The sequence below is a fragment of the Heptranchias perlo genome, chromosome 5 (assembly GCF_035084215.1).
Source record: "Heptranchias perlo isolate sHepPer1 chromosome 5, sHepPer1.hap1, whole genome shotgun sequence".
Classification (NCBI taxonomy): Eukaryota; Metazoa; Chordata; class Chondrichthyes; order Hexanchiformes; family Hexanchidae; genus Heptranchias; species Heptranchias perlo.
The window spans coordinates 8,833,066-8,856,357 of record NC_090329.1 but is presented as its reverse complement, the minus strand read 5'-3'; the positions used below and the strand labels follow the sequence as shown (position 1 = coordinate 8,856,357).

General features: G+C 44.0%; 1 protein-coding gene across 1 annotated transcript in view; it reads left to right on the top strand.

Moving 5' to 3' along the window:
- Nucleotides 1-23,292, top strand: part of LOC137321575 (CUB and sushi domain-containing protein 1-like) — a 2,214,006-nt gene that overhangs the window by 1,964,790 nt on the left and 225,924 nt on the right. The window contains exons 41-42 of the mRNA XM_067984007.1: nt 3,515-3,724; nt 12,299-12,487. Of these exons, the coding sequence (XP_067840108.1) occupies nt 3,515-3,724; nt 12,299-12,487 (399 nt within the window). The remainder of the gene's footprint in view (nt 1-3,514; nt 3,725-12,298; nt 12,488-23,292) is intronic.

Here is a 23,292-nt window from a genome sequence, read left to right as displayed (position 1 = left end):
ACAGTGATTATGTACACTTACAATGTATAAGGCTATGCAATTTTCCCTATAACATATTGTACAATAAAACCCAGTGTTACTGCAGTTTGGAGCAGTATAGTTCCAACAACAACAACTTGCATTCGTATAGCGCCTTTAACGTAGAAAAACCTCCCAAGGAGCTTCACACGAGCGTTATCAGGCAAAATTTGACACCAAGCCACATAAAGAGATATGAGGACAGGTGACCAAAAGTTTGGACAAAGAGGTAAGTTTTAAGCGGCGACTTAAAGGAGGAGAGAGAGTTGGAGACGCAGAGAGTTTTAGGGAGGTAATTCGAGAGCTTAGGGCCTAGGCAGCTGAAGGCATGGTCACCAATGGTAGAATGATTAAAATTGGGGATGCGCAAGATATCCAGAATTGGAGGAGCGCAGAGATCTCGGAGGATTGTAGGGCTGGAGAAGGTTCCAGAGATTGGGAAGGGCGAGGCCATGGAGGGATTTCAACACAAGAACGAGAACTTTAAAATCAAGGCGTTGCTGGACCAGGAGCCAATGTCGGTCAGCGAGCACAGAGGTGATTGGTGAACGGGACTTGGCGCAAGTTAGGATACGGGCAGCAGAGTTTTAGATGAGGTCAAGTTTATGTAGGGTAGAAGGCAGGAGGCCGGCCAGGAGAACATTGGAATAGTCGAGTCTAGAGGTAACAAAAGCATGGATGAGGGTTTCAGCAGCAGATGAGCTGAGGCGGGGCAGAGACGTGCGATATTACAGAGGTGGAAGTAGGCGGTCTTGGTGATGGAGCGGATATGGGGTCAGAAGCTCAGCTGAGGGTCGAATAGGGTGCCAAGGTTGCGAACGGTCTGGATCAGCCTCAGACAGTGGCCAGGGAGGGGGATGGAGTCGGTGGTTTCAGTATAAAGCACATGATTCAATAATCAGAGTTTGCTATCTGTTTGAAACCAAACTATGGATATGGGAGTTAAAACTCCTGTGTGCATTATTTTTAGCACATTGGTTAACTTGTTAAGTTAAATTCCTATGTGCACTGCTTTAACCAAGTTATTCACAGGTTAGTGGATTTGTTAAAACGGTACACACGGAAACTTGATGCAAAAATGCCATTTTGCTAAAAGTGCCAAATAAAGAAGTTTCGGTCCATAATGTTATCCAATAAATTTATCACAAATTGCTTGAATTCTTAGTAATTTAGTAAAACTATATACATTAGAAAGAGTAAAACTTTATGGTCTCGTCCTGAACTAATCATTTCACGAAGTCCTAGGTTCGATCCTCAGTCTGCGCTGAGTTAGCTGACTCAATGGAGTTGTTGCTTCTTCGCAGTATACTGGGACGCAGCTAGAAAGTGCATGTGTGGATGTTGGGTGAACAGAGGATCAGGCTCAATTATGGAGCCCAGAAAGCATGAATTGCTTGTTGACACTTGCTGACACTCACATCTTGACCCTTGAAGAACGGCCACTGATGTACCAGAGAGCAGCCAGTGCTTGTGAGGTCTGCACCTTCAGGAGAGAAGGAGACAAAATTGAACAAGAAAGAATAATAGCTGGTCACGTGTTTCAAGGGTGTGACACATCGCATGATTCATGTTGAATAGTTAGGGCATCATGTGAAGTATTTAACTAGTTGCTTCCTGTATAGGTTTATACGTGTTACAGATAATAGAGTGAATTTCCACTCGGGGTTCTTTTTCCTCGTCTGTTGTTTCCGTTGCTCTTCCAAGGTATTATTCCTTCAAAATAGATTGATGAAGTAGCAGAGAGAGAAGAATTTCAGTCAAACAAGTTCCACGTTTGTACGTTCGTGTCCCACGGTGTATAAAATAAATTGGAAAATAGCTAAGGAAGGAATTTTAAACAAACAAGTAAATACTGGTGTCCCACAGTGTAATTTCAGGGCCTGTGTTTGTCAGGATTTTCTACGCTGTACATGTTTTCTGCGTCCAAGTTGCATATTCATGAAAATTTTGGCTTGGGGGATTTGAAGGATTTTGTTAATTGTATATGTAAGTAAATGGTGTGATCAGCAGTTGCACTGTAGCAGGACATTTTATCCACTTCTTAATTCATAGCGGAGTTGGCAAGCTGGCTGCTGACTTATATTCTGTGCATGTTTTCAAAGTACAGTAAGGGGGAATAAAACTGTGAATAGGATACATTCAGCAACCTGCCTATGTATCTAGCTGGAAGTGCTAAATTGTATCACAAGGATAACAACTTATTGTACGTTTTTAAATACTTTTAAATGTTTGTGGTTAATTAGCTGACCAAGGACATTCCAAGCTTTACTTGAAGAATGTTTAGAAGGGGTCTGTTCCTGAGAAGAGATAAGAGTACAAAGGCGTATTGATGAAACATCTGCTGATGGTCTGGGAAAGGAGTCAGTTGGCTGCATAATTCAATAGAGCTTTGTAGTCCAGCAGGCCATGTTCCTGCTGAAGATCCCTCCCTATAGTGATAACAAGGGTAAGGGACAGCTCAAGAATGCGAAGTTAGAGTGAAGCCTCTGCAGCCCATAAGCTTCTCACAGGGGGTACTCGAGTTCAAAGGGCAGGCCTAGTAGCTGATTGATTAACCCTATAAACCAATGATGTATCAATATTACCATGTATACACCCCCATTAGTAATTAGTGGGTGTTGTCTAATAAACTGTATAAACTAAGTTGTATTGCCAGTTTTCCTTTGAGAACGAGGTCTCCAGCTGGGGTGGCTGAGATTGTTCTCCCGCGTGCACTCGTAATAAACTATTGATCTGGGTAACACCTGAGTCTGTTAGTTCTGTTTTACCTTCCAGATTTTCCTCGCTTACAATTAGATTTTTATGTGTAATGTCAAAATTGATACAGCACCTCGATAATGGCATTTACTCATTTTCCAGCCAGTCCAAGTCTACTCATAACATAAAATGGAAGCATTAAGTTTATATTACACGCTGATTCCTTGAGCAAATGTTCCCAGCGAGGAACGTCACTTGCAGGGAGCGCTGGTTGGGAAATCATGGGCCTGCAGCCCCTTGTTTTTCCATCCATTTAAATTAATAGGCAGAAAACCCGGAGCTGCAGGCTCTCGATTTCCCGGCCAGTGCTCCCTGTGTGTGCCACTCCTTGCTGGGGACACCTGATCGGAGAATCAGCCTTTACTGCCCAATATTGTGGACTGCTTCCAAGCATTTTAATGTGAGGATTTGTGTCACAGTTTCCTACTATTCAAATTTTGACCACTTGACAAGAGGTGATTTTTTTGTCGAACAATGGTGGAATTTTCCTCTTGTTTCTGACGGGGGGGAGGGTTAACTCTGACCACTGTAAATGTGGACAGCATGGATAGCTGTGAAAAGAATATACCATGTAATCTTATAGTACTACAACTCTATTGACTCTAGGAAAAGATGATGAATGCATTTCATTCTGTGAGATTACCAGGTCAAATTATAATATTGATCATTGTTAGATTAATTTTACTTTTCTTTTCATCATGGTCTTATTTTGTATTAAAAAGATGTTTCTTTGATGCAGGAGCGCACATTCAGTTCCTGAATTTTTCGACTGAAGCCAATCATGATTTCTTGGAGATTCGAAATGGGCCACATTACACAAGCTCATTAATTGGCCAGTTCAGTGGAGTAGACCTCCCACCTGTGTTGCTCAGCACCACACATGATACCATGATCCACTTCTACAGTGATCACTCGGAGAACAAACAAGGCTTCAAACTTATCTACCAAGGTAGGAACAGCGATAACTAAATTTTGCTCAGAATGGTGGAGCTAGCAAGCCTGAGATTTGTGCTACAGATTTTATTTTTCCCTTAATGCAGTAGAAATGTGAAATAAACTCCCAGCAATAACTCCCCACACTGTGCTTATAGAGGTTGTGTCACAAAGAATTTGAGTAAAATTCCAATATAGTTATATAGAATCATAGAATGGTTACAGCACGGAAGGAGGCCATTCGGCCGGTCGAGTCCGTGCCGGCTCTCTACAAGAGCCATCCAGGAGTCCCACTCCCCTGCCCTTTCCCTGTAGCCCTGCAAATTTTTTCCCTTCAAATACTTATCCAGTTCCCTTTTGAAAGCCACAATTGAATCTGCCTCCACCACCCCCTCAGGCAGCGCATTCCAGATCATAACCACTCGCTGTGTAAAAAAGTTTTTCCTCATGTCATCTTTGGTTCTTTTGCCAATCACCTTAAATCTATGTCCTTTGGTTCTTGACCCTTCCACCAGTGGGAACAGTTTCTCTCTATCTACTCTGTCTAGACCTGTCATGACGTTGAATACCTCTATCAAATCTCCTCGCAACCGTCTCTGCTCTAAGGAGATCAACCCCAGCTTCTCCAATCTATCCAAGTGACTGAAGTTCCTCATCCCGGGAATCATTCCAGTAAATCTCTTCTGCACCCTCTCTAAGACCTTCACATCTTTCCTAAAGTGCAGTACCCAGAATTGGACATAATGGGCATCATTTTAGCACCCGCTATCGGGTACATTCCTGGCGGGGGGCTCCGAAAATCGGGGAATCCTGGAGCCGGACCGGAGCCCGGCTCCAACTCGCCCACTTCCAGGTTCCCCACTGACGCGCCGGCGTGCGCGCGCAGCCCCCGCTGGTGGGAATCCCGCAGGCAATTAAAGCCAGCGGGATGCCACTTGAAAGTATTTATGTTGCTTGTTCAGGTCGTTTACAGACTTGATTGAGCTGTTTTATTAGCAGGGGTGGGATTTTACACTGAACTGAGACTGTTTCCCATACTGGGGGAAACACTCCCAGTTCAAACGGAGGTGTTGCAGCCGGCAGACTCTGGCAGCTGCAAAGGTGCATTCGACAGGAGGCCACTCTGTCACATTGGACAAGTTTGGCCTCCACCACCCTCCTCCTGACAATCAAATTCACCGACCTGGAACCGCAACCCCGGTGTGAGGACACACTTACCTACCTTGCAGACCCTCTCAGATGTACATCTTCCGGATGGGGGCCTCCGTAGCTGCAGTCATGACCTCCTCGGAGGACGAACAGCATCACCAGCCTCGCCGTCCACGCCGTCCACCTCTGACACTTGGAGCTCCACAACAGAGTGCTGTGACACATCCACCTGCACAGCAGGAGGGAGGGCAACCGCAGGGACAGATGCGTCTCAGAGGGCACTACCCTCGCCACAGGGTCCACAGACCGAGGCTCAGCTTCCTGGACCTCTCTGAGCAGCAGTGCACACGGAGGCTCAGAGTCACTCGACATGCAGCCGTGGACATCTGCAGCCTCCTTCATGCCGAGCTGCTCCCGGCTGGCCCGAGCACCATCTTCTTACCTGTCGCTGTCAAAGTCACCACTGCCCTCAACAACTTCTCCTCCGCATCCTTCCAGGGTGCCACCGGGGACATCGTCGACGTCTCTCAGTCGTCTGCACAAAAGAGCCCTGCAAATACACCTACACCCACTCTGCAGTGACACAATGGGTGGCATCAGTTGTGGGTCTTCATAGTGATCCTCAGGAAAGGGCATTATTGCACAAACCAGACAAGATTCGCGAAGACGTGGCAGTAGTGGTGACAATATAATATGTAATGTGAGTTGATCAGAAATTAAATATAAGTAAAAACCATGACAAACCCTCAAACACCCTTGTGCATCCCCTTCATGCTCACGACACGTTTGCCTTACGCTGCCTACTGCACATATGTAATGCATGCCCTGTGGCTGCAGCACAGGTAGTGGCAGGTTGAGTGAGGCTGACCATGAAAGAGATGCACGGGAGGGTGAGTATGAGATAGAGCCATGAGATTGTATGAGGATTGGGTTGAGTGGTAGTGGCGGGATGAGTACTGACGAGGTGAGTAAGTGCAGGTAAGATGAGGATGAGGTTTGAGTGGGTATGAGGGGTGATGTGACAGAGTAGTGTTGGCAGTGCAGAAGGAGATGTGGGGTGGGGGCGGTGATGTGGCAGACGGAGTGTAGGGGAATGAGTAAGTGTACTCACTTCGGCTGACCTACTGAGGTCATTGGAGCGCCTCCTGCACTGTATGCAGGTGGGCGATATGTTGTTGGTGCTGGTGACCTTCTCTGCCACCTCGAGCCAGGCTTCCTGGTGGCAGAGGCAGGCCGCTTCCTCCCGCCCGCTGGGGGGAAGATCTCTGTCCTCCCCCTCCTCCTCACCCCATCTAATGATACCTGGAGTGAGGCATCATTAAGCTGGGAGCAGCCTTCCCCCTGGGCTGCTCCATGCAGTAATTTTTTCTATTTGTTGAAGCATCAGTCAGTGGAGGACTGCCCCTTTAAATAGAGCTCCTCCAGCTGACAGATCTTACTGCGCATGCGCAGGCCACCCGATGCGCAGATCAGCAGTGGGGAACCCGGAAGACCAGGTAAGTGGATCCAATTGGGCTGCGATCGCGCGGGGGGCTGACTAATTTCACCAGGCGCGTTACCCACGCGGCCAATAGCCCTCCCGCCATGAACCCGCAGCCCTGGTAACATCGAGCCCAATATTCCAGTTGTGGCCAAACCAGTGTTTTATAAAGGTCCATCATAACTTCCTTGCTTTTGTACTCTATGCCTTTATCTATAAAGCCCATGATCCCATATGCTTTTTCAATTGCTTTCTCGACCTGCCGCCTTCCGCGATTTGTGCACATATATTGAGAGAAAGCAGAATGAAGGATATGGACACCTTTCCAAATTACAAACTCCTAGTGGGATATTTGGAGAGAATGATGCCCTCCACAGCCCTTTATGATCTTTTCTATGTAAAAAAAAATAGCTGGATAAATATTAAGAAAAGGATTGAAAGTTGTGATGGAATTCAGACAGTCAGAATAAGAAGTGGAGTGACTGGAAGAGAAATGTTCAGTGTTTATAATATTAATATTAAAAAATAATGGCCCTGAAATTCCTCCCTCCATTATTTAAGGGGAGCAATTAATGCATTAGCTTTAATTTTAGAGCCAAAGTATTGGTGACCACTTTTTTTTATTGTGGAATGCGTATAGCACTTGTTTCGATATTTTTGTGTCTGTGCTTTTTTGGTTTACCGATGATAGAGTAGAAGTTTTGTTGTAGAAAATTAAAATATGTTTAAAAGTTTTGGCTAATTTGCATTAATATCAGTTTTGGGTATCTCCCTATGGGAGCAGAGCATGGAGATACAGCTCCTAATGCAAGAAAATGGTAAGAGTTGGAAAGATTCATGGCAAATCTCTGCCTTTGAAGGTTCATATTAGGTATGACTGGTTTGAGCCTTTGGTTTAATGGTTTAATTCCCACCTGAGTCAGAAGGTGTCGGGTTTGAACCACGCTCTAGACAGTCCCTGCAAGTGGAGACTGGAGTTCCAGCTCTGAATTCTGGATTGACATCAGCGGGCTAATTGCATCTGGTGAGTGTGGATGTCCTCTCTCATCGTATGGGTTGTGAGGGTCCATAAAACCCTTGCACGATATAGGATTAACTACCCTATCAGCTGGTATAAAGATGGTTACGGCCATGGAAGGAGCATTCTCATTGCAGCCTATCAGACTGTTAATCAGCCAGCAAACCCCTCCACTAGTTCACATTATTCTCCAAGGGAAGAGTGTGAAGTTAAGAAAACAGCATGTTAGGTATGTAGTTCCTGACAGGAAATTGATCATAAGTGAATTTAATTTAAGAAATAATACAAGTTTAACTTTCACAATGAATTGTAGATAGTACATTATTAAAGTGAGAGTGGATGACATTTTAAGTACATTAATCTTATCTCAAACATTAAAGGAAGGAAGGCCTGCAGAAAAGATTGGTCTCGTTGGCTTGAGTTAAAGGCTTCAAATCATTTTGACCATCTAGAACAGAATGGTCGTCATGTCAATGTTTCATGCCATCGGGAAGCCATTTAAATGATTGCAAGGAATAAGAGCAGATAGTAAATCTAGACAATTGTATTGCGAATTGTCCCACTAAATCTTGTGGACAGAAACTCTGCAAAACTCATCAATCAGAGCCAGTTAGTAAGGATTGTTTAATGGAGTCTTCCATAAAAAAAATACCCATGAACAGAGACACTCAGTGCCCTGTTGCATGAATCTTTGATTCCTAGATACTATTTCCAGGCTTGATGTATATCACACAAGATCCCAATACCATTACAAAGAGTTGTATGAACAATACCATGCACCATCATGGTCTCTAGCCAGGATGGTCCATTACTACCAAAGCAGTGGAATTTAAATCCAATCATTGAATTCCATCTACAAAACTTCTCCAAGCCAAAGATTTTCAGCATGATAAATGATAAGGCCAGGCTATAATGTTAAGTCCTTTACAGAGACAGAGTTGCTACTGGTTCAATGAACCATGTGGAAACAACTCAAAAATTCCCTTTAGGCTATTACGCAATATTTGATTTTTAATACAAGTCTACCTTGTGATTATGTGCCCAAATATTTTTATTTACAGAGGAAATGTGACCAGAGGAAATCCTTCGTAGTCTGGCAGATCCTTACCCTCTTTGAGAGTAACTGATAGGGATCTTCCTCAAACTCCACAGGGTAGATTTTCAACTTGCCACCTTGTTTTAAAACTGGTTTTATAGATCGGCTGCCCATTCTCGAATTCTCATTCCCATTGAATTCTTGAACATTCTCAGTGAATTAGGGTTCAAAATACTTGATAAAACTACATAAACCCGCACAAGGGATTATTAACAAAAATGAAAGCGCACGGAATCAGAAGCAACCTTGCAACATGGGTTGGAAATTTGTTGGGAGGTAGGAGACAGAGTACGGATAAAGCGAATACACCCTGATTGGCAGGATGTGACAAGTGGTGTTCCCAAGGGATCTGTACTGAGGCCTCAGCTTTTCACCATATATATCAATGACTTGGATGAAAGAATAGAGAGTTCTATATCCAAGATCACTGATGAGACTAAGTTACGAGGCACAGTATGTTGTGTGGATCGGAGCAGTAAGTTACAAGGGACATAGACAGATTAAGGAGTGTAGCATTGGCCACCAGGGCAGATGGCGGCAGCGATGGGGGAGGGTGGAGGTGGCGATTGGGGCCGGGTGGTGGTCGCGATCGTAGCCAGTAGCGGCCCACGGTCATAATGTGGGGGTCAGGAGAAGCACTTCTGTTCCTCCCGGCTCCACATTCAGGTAAATATTTTTAACAAACTTACCTTGCTGGTCGTGGCCTGCGACGGTTCTGTTAGGCCACATGTAGACCTAGTTTTCCTGAGTGGCCCTGCCACTGCCTGCCTCAGGGCAAACCAATATTGCACAGCAAGCTTCAAACTGGCATTAGGCCCCTTTATTTCCATACGTAAAGGGACTAACACCTGTTTCTGCCGCGGGCGTAGGACGCCTTTCGTTTTGCCGATACCAATATGGAGTGCGGCGCACTTCCAGCTCGTAATGTGCGCTTCCTGCCCACCATATTGAAGGCCCATATAGCGCCCGAAAAACGGGCACAGCACCAATAAATTTCTAGGTCTTAGACTTCCATTTGCCCTTTATATAGCTTTTTTTCACCTTAAATTCTGCTTTTAAATATCTGTGCAACGACAGCCCTCGATTCTTCTGTTCCTTCATTCCATTGAGAATTTTACCATTTAATGTTATATTTCCATTCTCCATTTTTTCCAAAAATGCACCACTTCACACTTATCAATGTTGAACTGAATCTTTCACTTTGTGTCCAGTGCTCTAACTGGACTCTGTTCTCCTGCAGTCTCCTGCGTTCGACCTCACGGTTTATTATAGTTTACATGCACCCTGGCTCCTTCCCTTTGGTATCATCACCCTAAAGTTATGACAAGAGTCTGGTGGAACCTTTGAAGAAATTTGTGGCTCCTATTCTAACTGCAGTCAACCGCAATGATTTATATAGGTTTGGCATTACCTCTTTGTCCATGTATTTTTTATTCCTATTTATAAAATCTAGGATCATATTTTTTTTACAGATTTATCAACTCGCCTTCCCACTTCTAAAGATTTGTCTAGCTCAATCATTAAGTCTCTCTGCTCCTCTCCTCCTTTTAAAGTTTTAGTATTTAGTGTATATGCCCTCTGTGTGTTCTTCCTCCTAAAATGTATCACCTCTCATTTATTTGCATTAAATTTCATCATACTACCTATCTGCCCAATCTACGAAATTGTCTGTGTCCTCCGTAACCATGCTAACCATGCTCCCTAATTTTGTATCATCTGAAAATGTTGATATTGTGCACTCTATTTCCAAGTAAAGACCATTTTGAAATATTGAGAAGAGCAATGGTCTCAACTCTAACCTCTGTGAGACCATTGTTTACATCCCGCCTGCCAAAAGAAATCCATTACTCTCTGTTTTCTGCCCTTTCTTTACCAACTTTTTAACCAAATTCCTATCCATGCTGCCACACTCCCACTTCCTTAATTTGATCACCACACCTTCTACCTGGCACCTTATCAAACACTTTTTGAAAATTCATATACACAACATCCACTACATTATTTCCTCAAAGCACTTCATTAAATTTGTCAGACACAAATTGCCTTTTATAAATCAATGCTGGCTGTCTTTAATTAACCTCAGCTTCTCCAGTCTCTCCACATAACTGAAGTCCTCATCCCTGGTATCATTCTAGTAAATCTCTTCTGCACCCTCTCTAAGGCCTTGACATCCTTCCTAAAGTGTGGTGCCCAGAATTGAACACATTATTCCAGCTGCGGCGTGACCAGTGTTTTATTAAGGTTTAGCATAACTTCCTTGCTTTTGTACTCTATGCCTCTATTAACAAAGCCCAGGATCCCATATGCTTTTTTAACATCCTTCTCAACTTGTCCTGCCACCTTCAAAAAATTGTGTATGTGCACCCCTATATCTCTCTGTTCCTGCACTCCCTTTAAAGTTGTACTATTTAGTTTATATTGCCTCTCCTTACTCTTCCTACCTAAATGCATCACTTCACACTTCTCTGCATTAAATTATATCTGCCATGTGTCTGCCCATTTCACCAGTCTGTCTATGTCCTCCTGAAGTCTGTTACTATCCTCCACATTGTTTACGACAATATCTTTCTATTCCGTATCATTCAATTTTATCCTCTGTTATGGCCTCTAGTAGCTTGCCCATTAGAGGTGGTAGAATTATCTTTCATGTTTTTCAGTAGGACATGAAAATAAAAGGCCTCAATTTAATTAACTGAAATCCACAAGCATCTTACTCAAGAGGGAAAAAGCCTTATGATCGTGTGTGGGCTCTGTACTCGGTTTCACAATGAGGTTCAATTATTTCTGTGATTAAATATGACAGCCTTAGTTAATACTCTGTACATTTAGCTTTTTATGAGAAAACAGTACTTCCAAAAAAATAATTTATTTTGCAATGGCCCACACCCAGAATTCAACAGTTTTACAGCAGAGAGTTAACAGCCAGGAAAGCAGTTGGAAAAAACGCAATATAACTGAAAAATAAAATCCTGCGAAAGTTTCAGAGGTTTTTGATTTAGGTGCATGAGATGAATTCATAACAAAAAGTCCTGGCTCTAGTGCACCCACATAAAAATCAATTACACCCACTCACTGCTTTGGTAAGTGCTAAGGGAAATGTAACATGCTAAATTTCTATTTTCTCTCTCAGTGTTCTCTTGCTTAAGCTATTCCTTTTCAAAATTGTGTTTCAGTTTAATGATCTGTTTTTTTTAATTACTAAGGACTGTAAGGTTCATCTGACACAAGTTGGAGACTCAGGGGTTCCATATTAGGTTGGGAAACTAATATGATTTCTGTCAGACAGAAGCTTACAGTGGGAGAATGGGACCAGTGTGCTTTGTCTTTTCTACATGTCCTGCAACGACATATTTCTTGTTGGGGAAGGGAGATCGATGTAAACGCCTCTATTTAAAGTTATATCCTGCTTCTTATTTTTTCTTGGCTCTCCCACAGCTTTACATCAATTGATCGTGACACGTGACCTGCTCCTATGCTTCTGCCCGGTCGGTGCCAGCCTAAGTGCGTCATTAGGAGCTGTGTAACAGCAGCTCAGTAATGACTGCCTCCAGTTTATTTTCCCTTCTCCCTTAGTGATGGTGTAGTAGCCTCTGCTCAGCACCTCTCCACAATGGCAGGGCTCAGACTCAGTCATGTAAGGGATCGCATGGCAAAATTCTAAACCTCAATGCCTTTTATGTGACTATTTTTTTTCACAGGCAGGGGTGGGAAGAACTTGAGGTTTCAGGAATATAACCACTTCAGAAGGATGTAACTTATTTAAGATGTCCAAGGGCCTCCCTACAGCTTTACAAGATGATTATCTCTATGATATATAATATTAACCTTCTGATTATGTTTTTTTTAGCTTATGAACTTCAAAGCTGCCCTGATCCACATCAATTTCAAAATGGCTTTCTCATCAATTCCGATTATAGCGTGGGACAGTCTATATCATTTGAATGCTACCCTGGGTACGTCCTGATTGGGCAGCGTGTTCTCACGTGCCATCATGGGATCAACAGGAACTGGAACTATCTGTTCCCAAGATGTGAAGGTACTTTTTCTATTTGTTTTCTTCTCCCTTATGTTTCATGTACTATTTTCCCTCACCTTCTTAGGCCTCTCCTCTCCCCATGACCATTGTTCCAGGCAAAGAAGGCAAGCAGTCAGCCTGTTTCCAGCACGCTCTGAGTGTCACCTTTAAACTAGCAGCTCAAAGGTGCACAAAAGTACTATGTTTGATTTGGCTTCTAAACTTCCTTTTCTTGCTCATGATGTGGAGATGCCGGTGATGGACTGGGGTTGACAATTGTAAACAATTTTACAACACCAAGTTATAGTCCAGCAATTTTATTTTAAATTCACAAGCTTTCGGAGGCTTCCTCCTTCCTCAGGTGAACGATGTGGAAATTAAGTCCTCGAAATGAAGTCGCATTTATAATTCACAGAACAATGCTGGTGATAACAGACAGTTTTTTCAACTGCCCGTTGCCAAGGCAATCAGTGTGCAGACAGACAGGTGTTACCTGCCAGGTAACACCTGTCTGTCTGCACACTGATTGCCTTGGCAACGGGCAGTTGAAAAAACTGTCTGTTATCACCAGCATTGTTCTGTGAATTATAAATGCGACTTCATTTCGAGGACTTAATTTCCACATCGTTCACCTGAGGAAGGAGGTAGCCTCCGAAAGCTTGTGAATTTAAAATAAAATTGCTGGACTATAACTTGGTGTTGTAAAATTGTTTACAATTTTCTTGCTCAGAGGAAGCACACTTTATTCACCACCCAGATTTCACAGCTAATCACAATGTATGGCACAGCATGTCCTTTTGTTTATGTGTTGTTTCACAGTAGGCTGTTTCACAGCTTTCTTTGCTAAATGTATTACGATAGTGTAAATTGTGCTTTAAATTCGATTTTTCAGCACTTGAACGAAACAGGATTAAGAATTCTTGGGGCAGTGCGCACCAAGAACACATGGGGCCCCTCCACAACCTTAAACAACACCGACCCCTCCAAACACCATCCATTAAAACACGTGTGCAATAAATGCATGAAGAAATAGGCCTGTAGGATGTTTGCACACTGCATTAATAATAAAGCAAATCATATCACCATATACTACATTTATATTAAACTTATCCAGTGGTTGTATGCAGTTTTTCTGCATCATGGTGAGTTTTATTGGAGGTCCCATATTTGTCTGGAGCCCCTGAGCGCAGGCCCCATAGGCCTGGGCATTAATCCGCCCCTACATGTGAAACATTTGTTGTGCGTAACACCTTTTACTAATAATATTCTGTCAAATGGTGTGAAACTAGGGACTGTAGAGGAGCAAAGAGATTAGTGAGTCCAAGAACACAAATCATTAAAAGCCAGTAGACTGGTACAAAAGGCAATCAAAAAGGCTAATGGAATGTTGGCCAGGAAATCCGTCATCTCCACCCATTGGGGGTATTTCACCTTAGGAGGAAAGAAACTGCCCCCCGAGGTAAGGGGGCTGCAGTTACAAAAGAAACTCTTTGCACACATCTTCAGGGGTCAAGTCTACTTCTGTGGCCTGGACCCACCCCTTCAGTGGTGTCCATTTGCATCCTTTAGGAGGTTAGGACACCTCTCACTGGGCATATCGACCTCCAAACTTACATCAGGTTCCACTGAGCTTGGGGATGCAGGAAATTCCAGCATAGGGAGTTCCTTCCCATGGCCCTATTTCCTCAGATACGGGGGACCATGTTTGGGGTGGACGGAGATTTAGCCCCGGACAGGTTCCCCCCGCCCCCCCCCCCCCAACAAACAGAAACTACCAGTAAAAGCTGGGACCTAGCACGTCTATGTCCCACCCTGTTTCTCAGGCCTTTTCCTGGGATTGCATTCATTTCACACATCTAGTCTAAGGGAAGCTCCATGAGCCATGGAACCCCTAAAGGGTCTGCGGCATTATAGACTATTTTTGTTACGCACTATATTGTTATGCAGCATGGAATTGGAGGTAACCTTGTGTCATGGCTTGGTAATCATTGGGAGGTAGGAGACAGAGAGTAGGAATAGAGGGAATGCACTCTGATTGGCAGGATGTGACAGGTGGCGTTCCCCAGGGACCTGTACTGGGACCTCAGCTTTTCACCATATATATCAATGACTTGGGCGAAGGAATAGAGAGTTATATAACCAAGCTTGCAGATGACACTAAGTCACTAAGGGAGTCGGAAGTTACAAAGAGACATAGACAGATTAAGTGAGTGGACAAAACTGTGGCAGATGGAGTTCAATGTGGGGAAGTGTTAGTTCCAAGAAAGGCAAATCAGAATATTTTCTTACTGGTGAGAGACTAGGAGCTATGGAGGATCGAAGGGATTTGGGTATCCAGGGAATGTTGGCCTTTATCTCAAGAGGGCTGGAATACAAAGGAAAGGAAGTTATGCTTCAGTTCTACGGAGCCTGGGCCAGACCCCACCTGGAGTACAGCATTCAGTTTTGGGCACTATAGCTGACGAAGGATATATTGACCTTCGAGGGGTTATAGCGTAGATTCACCAAACTGATACCAGGCTTTAAAGGGATAAATTATGAGGACAGGTTACATAAACTTTCTTGTATTCTCTTGAGTTTAGAAGTTTGAGGGTGAATTAATTGAGGCATTTAAAATGATATAGGGATTTGATAGGGTAGATACAGAGAAACTATTTGCTCTGGTGGGGGAATCCAGAACAAGGGGGCACAATCTTAAAATTAGAGCTAGGCCATTTAGGAGTGAAGCCGGGAAGCATTTAGTAATCAAAATAGTGAAAATATGGAATTCCTGCCCCCTCTCCCTCCCAAAAAAAAAGACTATGGATGTTGGGTCAGTTGAAATGGGCAAGACTGAGTTCGTTGGATCTTTGTTAGGTCAGAGTATCAAGGGATATGGATCAAAGTCGGACAAATACAGTTGACGTTCAGATCAGCCATGATCTGATTGAATGGCCTACACCTGTTCCTATGTCCCAATGATGAGATGTCTTATAAAAGAAATAGTCATATGCAATACTCCCTAGTGAGGAGAATTCTCTGAAGGGAGAAATGTAATATTGTTGTAAGGAGAAAGATAATGGGAAAGGCTCATCAGGTGTATCAGAGGTACACTTGGTAAAGCAGAAAAGAAAACTGAAGGTTGAGGTGGTGACAGCCTGATGAAACGACCAGGAGCAGAGCCAGCTTTGTTGCTCACTGAGTCAGAGTTTGTTGGTTTGTGATCTCTCTGAGGCATGTCTTAATCTTAGTAACAACATGAAAAGCTCACAGTGACGTAATATGACAGTGATTAGAAAATAGGAATGCATTTGGATAGAAGGTAGGCAATCAGAAACATCAATTCCATACTCAACACATTTGCTTTCCGGATTGGTATTTTCAGCTGATGTGTCTCAATCAAGATCATTGTGTGCGGAACGACAGCTAAAGTGGAAGGGTTTGAAACTGGGTGAAAATCAAGCACCTGGGCAGAGGAGGAGGAATTTGGGGTGAAACCTATTTCAACTGGGCCTCTGCCTCTTTCGGTCCCGATTCAAGATTCCAAAGAGGTAGGGGTGTGGGAGCCTCTTCCACTGTCCCCTCCCATGGTGACGACATTGTGAGAACCATGTCTCCCGGGTTGATGTCAGATATCCAAAATTCCACCAGTTGCACCAGAAATAAAGCCTTAGATTCCTGTAGTGCCCGATCACAGCTCAGAAACATCTCAAAGTGCTTCACATAAAGTGAATTCTTTTGAAGTGCCGTGACTGTTGCTATGCAAGAAACATGGCAGCCATTTTACACTCGGGTACGGTAGTGCAATCGTTATGTTATTGGACTAGTAATCCAGAGGCCTGGATTAATAATCCAGAGAACCTAAGTTCAAATCCCACCACAGCAGCTTGAGAATTTGAATTCAGTTTAAAACATCTGGAAATAAAAAGCTGTAAAAGTGACCATGAGGCTGTCGGATTGTCGTAATAACCCAACTGGTTCACTAATGTCCTTTCGGAAAGGAGACCCGCTGCCCTTATCCGGACTGGCTAATATGTGACTCCAGTCCCACACCAACATGATTGACTCTTAACTGCCTTCTGAAATGGAGCAAGCCACTCAGTTGTATCAAACATCTGCAAAGAACTGCAGTGATTCAAGAAGAAGGCCCACCACCCCCTTCCCGGGGAAACTAGGGATGGGCAATAAATTACCATACTCGCCAGTGGTGCCCACACCCCAACAATGAATAAAAAAGACCGCAGTGACATCCCACAGGCAGTAGTGAGAAGACTGGCCAGTTTGGAGGGGTTGAGGGAGGAAGTTGACCAGGAAATCAATAGAATTTCCTGTTCTTCTTGAAATAGTGCCATAGAATATTTAATAGACACGTGAACCCCCAGAATAGATAGAATCTCAGCCTCCTTTAATGTCTCACCTGAAGAACGGCACCTCTGATAGTGCTGCACTCTGATTTGCCTTAGTGGGGTAATCTTAGTGTGGATCTTGAATCCATGATGACTCATAGGTGAGAGTGGTACCAACTGAGTCAAAACGTGAAGCAATTAAGCAATGTAAACATCCAATGTTACAAAATGGATTTAAAAAACACATTCATGTTGATGGTATTTCATTGTTTCAATGTTGCAGAAGGGAGCTCCACTGAGTTTTAATTGTAGTATAAACATGCTACTGGTGTATACAATGACGGCCAATTTATTTAACCATACTTAAGTGAATATCTGGTGAATTCTGTCAGGCGAACAGCAATTCAAAATCCCAAACCAGTGCCTGTTGTGTTCATCTCTGGTAACACTGGTTCTGTTTGTTCGGTTCTTGTCGCATGAATACTGTTTGCCTAAAATGACACATTTGACTGTGTTAAGATATCTCAAATTTCATAGCCATTGAGTGCACAAACCTTGTTTTGTCAAGAATCTATCAAATTACAGAAGTTAAAAGTAATAGAAATATGCACTGCTTCAGGGGTGAAATTGCTTGAAAATGTTGGCATGAGTACAAAACAAAATTTCCTTCGCCACACGCTTTCAAGACATTTTCCATTTCAGTTCAAAGTATGCAACAGAAAATTCCTGATAGCTTAGAGAGAGCAATGCTGAATTTAATATACAGTCTGACATAATTGAAATATTTTTGTCCATTATGAATTATTTTCCTTGTTGATCACAGCAGCCACATGGTTAAAATTAGTTACTGCTTGCCATTTCTGCAAACTGCAGAGTTCGAGGGAAATATTAATTTCAGTTTGATATGCTGAATGCACTGTTACATGAGGGTTGTTTGCTGGAGTTATTCTTAAATGGGAATCAATCTCACCAATCATTCAAAATAATGTATTTACAATAATCAGCTGACGATCTGATGTAGTTAAGAGAAATACAGGCCCCGGTATTTACAGGGAGGGAATGGAGGCGACTTTTAGCGGCCGGGAGACCCGGAAATACAAGGAATTTTTTTCTCCGCTCCCTGCCCGGCAGCCGGCCTGTTTGAGAGTCAGGAAGGCCTGCAGTAGAAGACCGCAGTCGGGGACCGGAGGTTGGGGTGGGAGAGGGGAGATGGCGGGGTGGGGATTGGATCGCGAGGGGGTCTGCCCGGAGATCGCGGGTCGGCATCGGATCGCGGGGAGGGGGGCCTGGAGATCGCAGTGGGTGGGAGTCGACGAATAACCGGGAGGGAGGCAGATTGTGGCCGGTTTGTTTGGGGGGGATGGGGGGGGGGAAGCACTCCTGCTCCTCCAAGCCCACAAGCAGTGCTGGAAAAGCACTTAACTGCTGGATCTGGCAGTTCTCACCGTCCTTTAGCTGCCGGGTTTCCCGAGCCCTGGGAAACCTGGCTCGCAGCCGTTAAATCGAAAAGTCTGCTAAATTCTGAGGCGTGCAGCCTCATTCACACATTTAAATTACTGACCCGCCTCTTGAGAGCGGGTTACTCGCCTGACCCCCAAACCTGCCCGGTTAAACCAGAAGTAGGCACGTTTGCAACGGGTTGGGGTCGGGTTTCATGTTTTTAAGGATTTAACTCTCTCCTGACTGACCTGGGGGGTTAAAATTCCCCCTCACAGATTTTAATTCCTTTACTTCTAAGATATTTTCAAATTATTTGGAACTATATCTTGGGTGGTATGACACACAAACTGCAGTCAGTCTGAAGCCAGCAGAGATAAGGAGCAAGTGAGTGACTGCACGCTACTGCACAGACACAAAAGAAGTAAAAAGAAAACACGTTTTAATGGCCAGTTTATGTTGAGGGTTAAGTTAGCAGAGGAGAAGTGTTTGTCCATGGCCATTTGAGGGGATTAGTAAAGTTTGTAATTATTCTAAATATGGTATTTGTAACAAGTACTGGTTAATTTCCCTCTTTAACGCTCAATAAATTTGGTTGGTGGTTTAAAGCTGGAGCCATGGACTGATAGAGTTTACTTATTTCATGTGATATGTTCAATAAGCTGGTGTAAATTAACAAAGCTTGTCTGTTGGACCATTGGGTCTCATTACATTTACCTAGATATTGGGCAGTAGAAGCACACTTTGGTGTGTGATGCATCAGTGGCCAAGGTTTGGCTCACATATCCGACTCACGAGTTGTTCTCCAACTACACATCAACTCCAAGGAGTTATTCCATGGAAAATGGTAGTGTGCTGGATTTTCAGACCCCACAACTGTCACTTCCATCATGTAGCTTACCGTTTCAATCTCTGCTGCTTAAAAGCTGAAAATAATTTATTATATTTGTGAGTCTGGGATCTTGTTACACTTAAATTCAGAAATTGGTTTAATTTTATACATAGAAGTTTTAGCACAGAAGAAGACCATCCATTGGTGTCCTGATGCTATCTTCAATTCTAATCCCATTTGTCTGCATTTTCTCCATATCATTTATAGGGCCCGATATTAGGAGGGAGGCGGGTTGGCAGCGGGGGGTCGACTGGGCGTGTGGGTAACGCGCCCAGTAAAATCGGTGGGTTTGGCACGCGATCGTTAGAATATTGAAGCCACTTACCTTGGCTTCTGGGTTTCGCACTGAAAAGCTGCTCAGCGGGCGGACTGCGCACCCGCATCATAGGCTGTCAGCTGGAGGAGCCCTATTTAAAGGGGCAGTCCTCCACTGACTGAGGCTGCAGAAAATAGGCAAAATTACAGCATGGAGCAGCCCAGGGGGAAGGCTGCTCCCAGGCTTAATGATTCCTCACTCCAGGTCTTACTGGATGGGGTGAGGAGGAGGAGGAGGAGGGAGATTTTCCACCCGGTGGACGGGAGGAAGTGGCCTGCCTCTGCCACCACGAAGGCCTGGCTCGAGGTGGCAGGGCAGGTCACCAGCACCATCAACATATCACGCACTTGCATACAGTGCAGGAGGCGCTTCAATGACCTAACCAGGTCAACCGAAGTGAGTACACTTACTCATTCCCCTACACTCCGTCTGCCACATCACCGCCCCCACCCCACATCTCCTTCTACACTGCCAACACTATTCTATCACATCACCCCTCATACCCACTCAAACCTCATTCTCATCTTATCTGTCCTTCCTCATCCCACCACGACCACTCAACCCAATCCTCATACAATCTCATGGCTCTGTCTCATACTCACCCTCTCATGCATCTCTTTCACGGTCAGCCTTACCCCACCTGCCACTACCTGTGCTGCAACCAAAGGGCATGCATCACGTATGTGTAGTAGGAAGCGTAAGGCAAACGTGTCGTGAGCATGAAGGCGATGCACAAGGGTGTTTGAGGGTTTGTCATGGTTTTTACTTCTATTTGATTTCTGATCAACTCACATTACATATTATATTGTCACCACTACTGACATGTCTTGGCCATTCTTGACTGGCTTGTGCAATAATGCTCTTTCATGAGGTTCTCCATGAACACCCTTAATGCCACCCATTGGGTCACCCTACAGTGGGTGTATGTGTAGTTGCACGACTACTTTGTGCAGGTGCAGGTGGACGGCGTGCCTGGCGAGGCTGGTGATGTTGCCCGTCCTCCAATGGAGTGGTGAATGCAGCTACGGAAGCCCCCCCACCCCCATCCTGACGGTGTGAGTGTGAGGGGCTCCGCAAAGTAGGTAAATGTGTTTGGACAGCAGAGTTTCGGGTATGATGTAATAATTTGGAGTGTGGAGACAACGGTGTGGCAGGCAAAACTTTGTCTGAGGTGACAGAGTGCCCTGCTGCAATGAATGAGGTATTCCCCCCAACTGTCAAGGAATCCTCTGCATCTCCCAATAGCTGCTGACTGAAACACGTTTGCAACAACAGGGAGTGTTTCCCACAGCATGGGGAGAGTCAAAAATCACATCCCTGCTAAAATCTCTTCCCAATGAGGTCTGTCAACGACCTCAAGTACCTCGCTGATTATTTAAACTGTCATCCCGCCGGCTTTAATTGCCGGTGGGAGTCCCGCATGCGGGGGCTGCGCGCGCACCGGTTCACGTCATTGGGGAACCCGGAAGAGGGCAGGTTGGAGCCGGGCTCCGGACCGGCTCCGGGATTCCCCAATTTTAGGAAAACCCCCGCCATGAACGCACCCACTCGGCCATCCTAAAATTGATCCCATAGTCTTTTCAAATAATTATTCAAATAAATATATATATTGTCTATCTGAATAATTACTTGTGGTAAAGCATTCAATGTTTTAGTAACACTGACAAGGCCGTATTTATTTCATATCCCCTGTTATCCTGAAACAGTGCTGGTGGCCCTTCTTAGCAATTCTTCATACAACTGAGTGGCTGGTAGGCCACTTCAGAGGACATTATAGGGGTGAAATTGTTTTTTTGGTGGTAGCGCAAAACAGGCGATGATGAATTGGCGGCCCATTTTACACCCTGCTTCTTTTCCACTGAATTCAATGGAAAAGAAAACCAAGCTGTAAAATGATTACTCATTTTGCACTACTGCCGAAGACCAATTTCAACCCCCACAAGAGTCAACCACATAATATAGACCAAAGTAACCTGTAGGCCAGGCTGGGTCGGCATGACAGATTCCTTTCCCTGAAAGACATTAATAAAGTCAACAAATTGCCTTTTTGTAGAGCCTTTAATGTAATAAAATGTCTCGAGGTGCTTCACAGAGGCATAAGAAAATAAATGGATACCAAGACAAAGAAAGAAATATTAGGAGGGGGCAACCAAAAGTTTGATCAAAGAAGTGGGTTTTAAAGAGGGTCTTAAAGGTAAAGAAGTGCAGAGAGCTAGAGAGGGAATCCCAGAGCATGGAACCTAGATGGCTGAAGTCATGGCTGTCCACGGTGGGTTTGGTAGAGGGAGGGGGAATGCACAGTGTCAAGAGTCAGAGGAATGGAGAGTTTGGTGGGGTGGGGATGGTTGTAGTGCTGGATAAGGTTACAGAGATCGAGAGGGGTAAGACCTTCGAAGGAATTAAATGCAAGAATTTTAAATTTGAGGCATTGGGATACTGGGAACCAATGTTGGTCAATAAGGGCAGGATTGTCGGGCGAGTGGGATTTGGTGCGGGATGGGATATGGTCAGCACAGTTTCGGATGAGTTAAGGTTTATGGACGATGGGAGGTTTCAAAGGCATGAATGAGGGTTTTAACGACAGATGGGCTGAGATAGCGGTGTAGGCAAGCAATGTTACCGAGGCGGATGCAGGTGGTCTTTGTGACCGAGGGAATATGGGATCCAAATAGGACTCTGAAGACTCAAACAGTCTGATTCAGTCTGAGACAGTGGCCAGGAAGCGGGATAGAATCAGTCACAAAAATGCAGAGTTCATGATGATGGCTTTGGTCCTCTCAATGTTTAGCTGGAGATATTTTTAGCTCATTCAAGACGAACGTTGGACAAGCCATTTGTCCAGTTGGGTTTTTAATCACAGTCCAGCAGTTTTCATAGAATCATCCAGCACACAAGAAGGCCATTTGGCCAATCCTGCCTGTGCCACTTCTTTGAAAGAGCTATCCAATTAATCCCACTCCTCTGCCCTTTCCCCATAGCCCTGCAAATTTTTCCCCTTAAAGTATTTATCCAATTTATTTTCACGGTCATTTTTTTTCCAGTGCCTACAAATCATCGTAGTTAATTAATTTAATTGCACAATTTACCATGGTAGGTTTTAAAGTCATGACACTGCTTATCCAGTATCAGAACCATTACATTCCTCATGTTTCTCTTCCCTTATACATTGCTCCTTCATCATTCTAGTCATGAACTGGCAACCAAAAGAAACAATCTTTCACTGCTAATAATCTCAAAACATTTCAGAATTTTGAAAACCTTTTTTAAATTTCCCCCTTTATCTTTAGTGTTTCAGTGTAAAAGCGCAATTTTTTGATCCTTTTTTCATAACTTTAACACTTCATTCTTAATATCATTCTAGCCAATCTTCATTGCACCCTTTCCATGGCTCTAATATCGTTTATATAATGGGGCATCCAGAATTGCATGCGATACTACAACATTTTTCATTAAAGAAATTCTAGGGGAGTGCTTTATATTCAAATTGCTGCCCAATCCTTTTTGATGAAAGTAATAATTTGGGCAGAATATATTTTGACGTTTTATTAAAAATCTCAAGTTTCTTGCTTTCAAACCAGGCCTCTTTTATGCCATGCTGTGCTCTTGACATCCAAACCTGAGAAACAACAATATCGGCTGGGGCCCCTCCCCCTAGGGTCCCCCCACCCCTCCCCCTTGAGTACAACACAGTATATATTTATTTGAGAACCACAGGTTGGTCCAAATGTAGGTTTTGAACAATTTGAGAAAATATTCACTGGTCTCCAGTAGCTCTAGGTGAAGGCACATAAATCTGTGCTACAGTAAGCTATGTCTGCATTTTACTCAATTTCTCTTTTCTGATACAGACTGATCA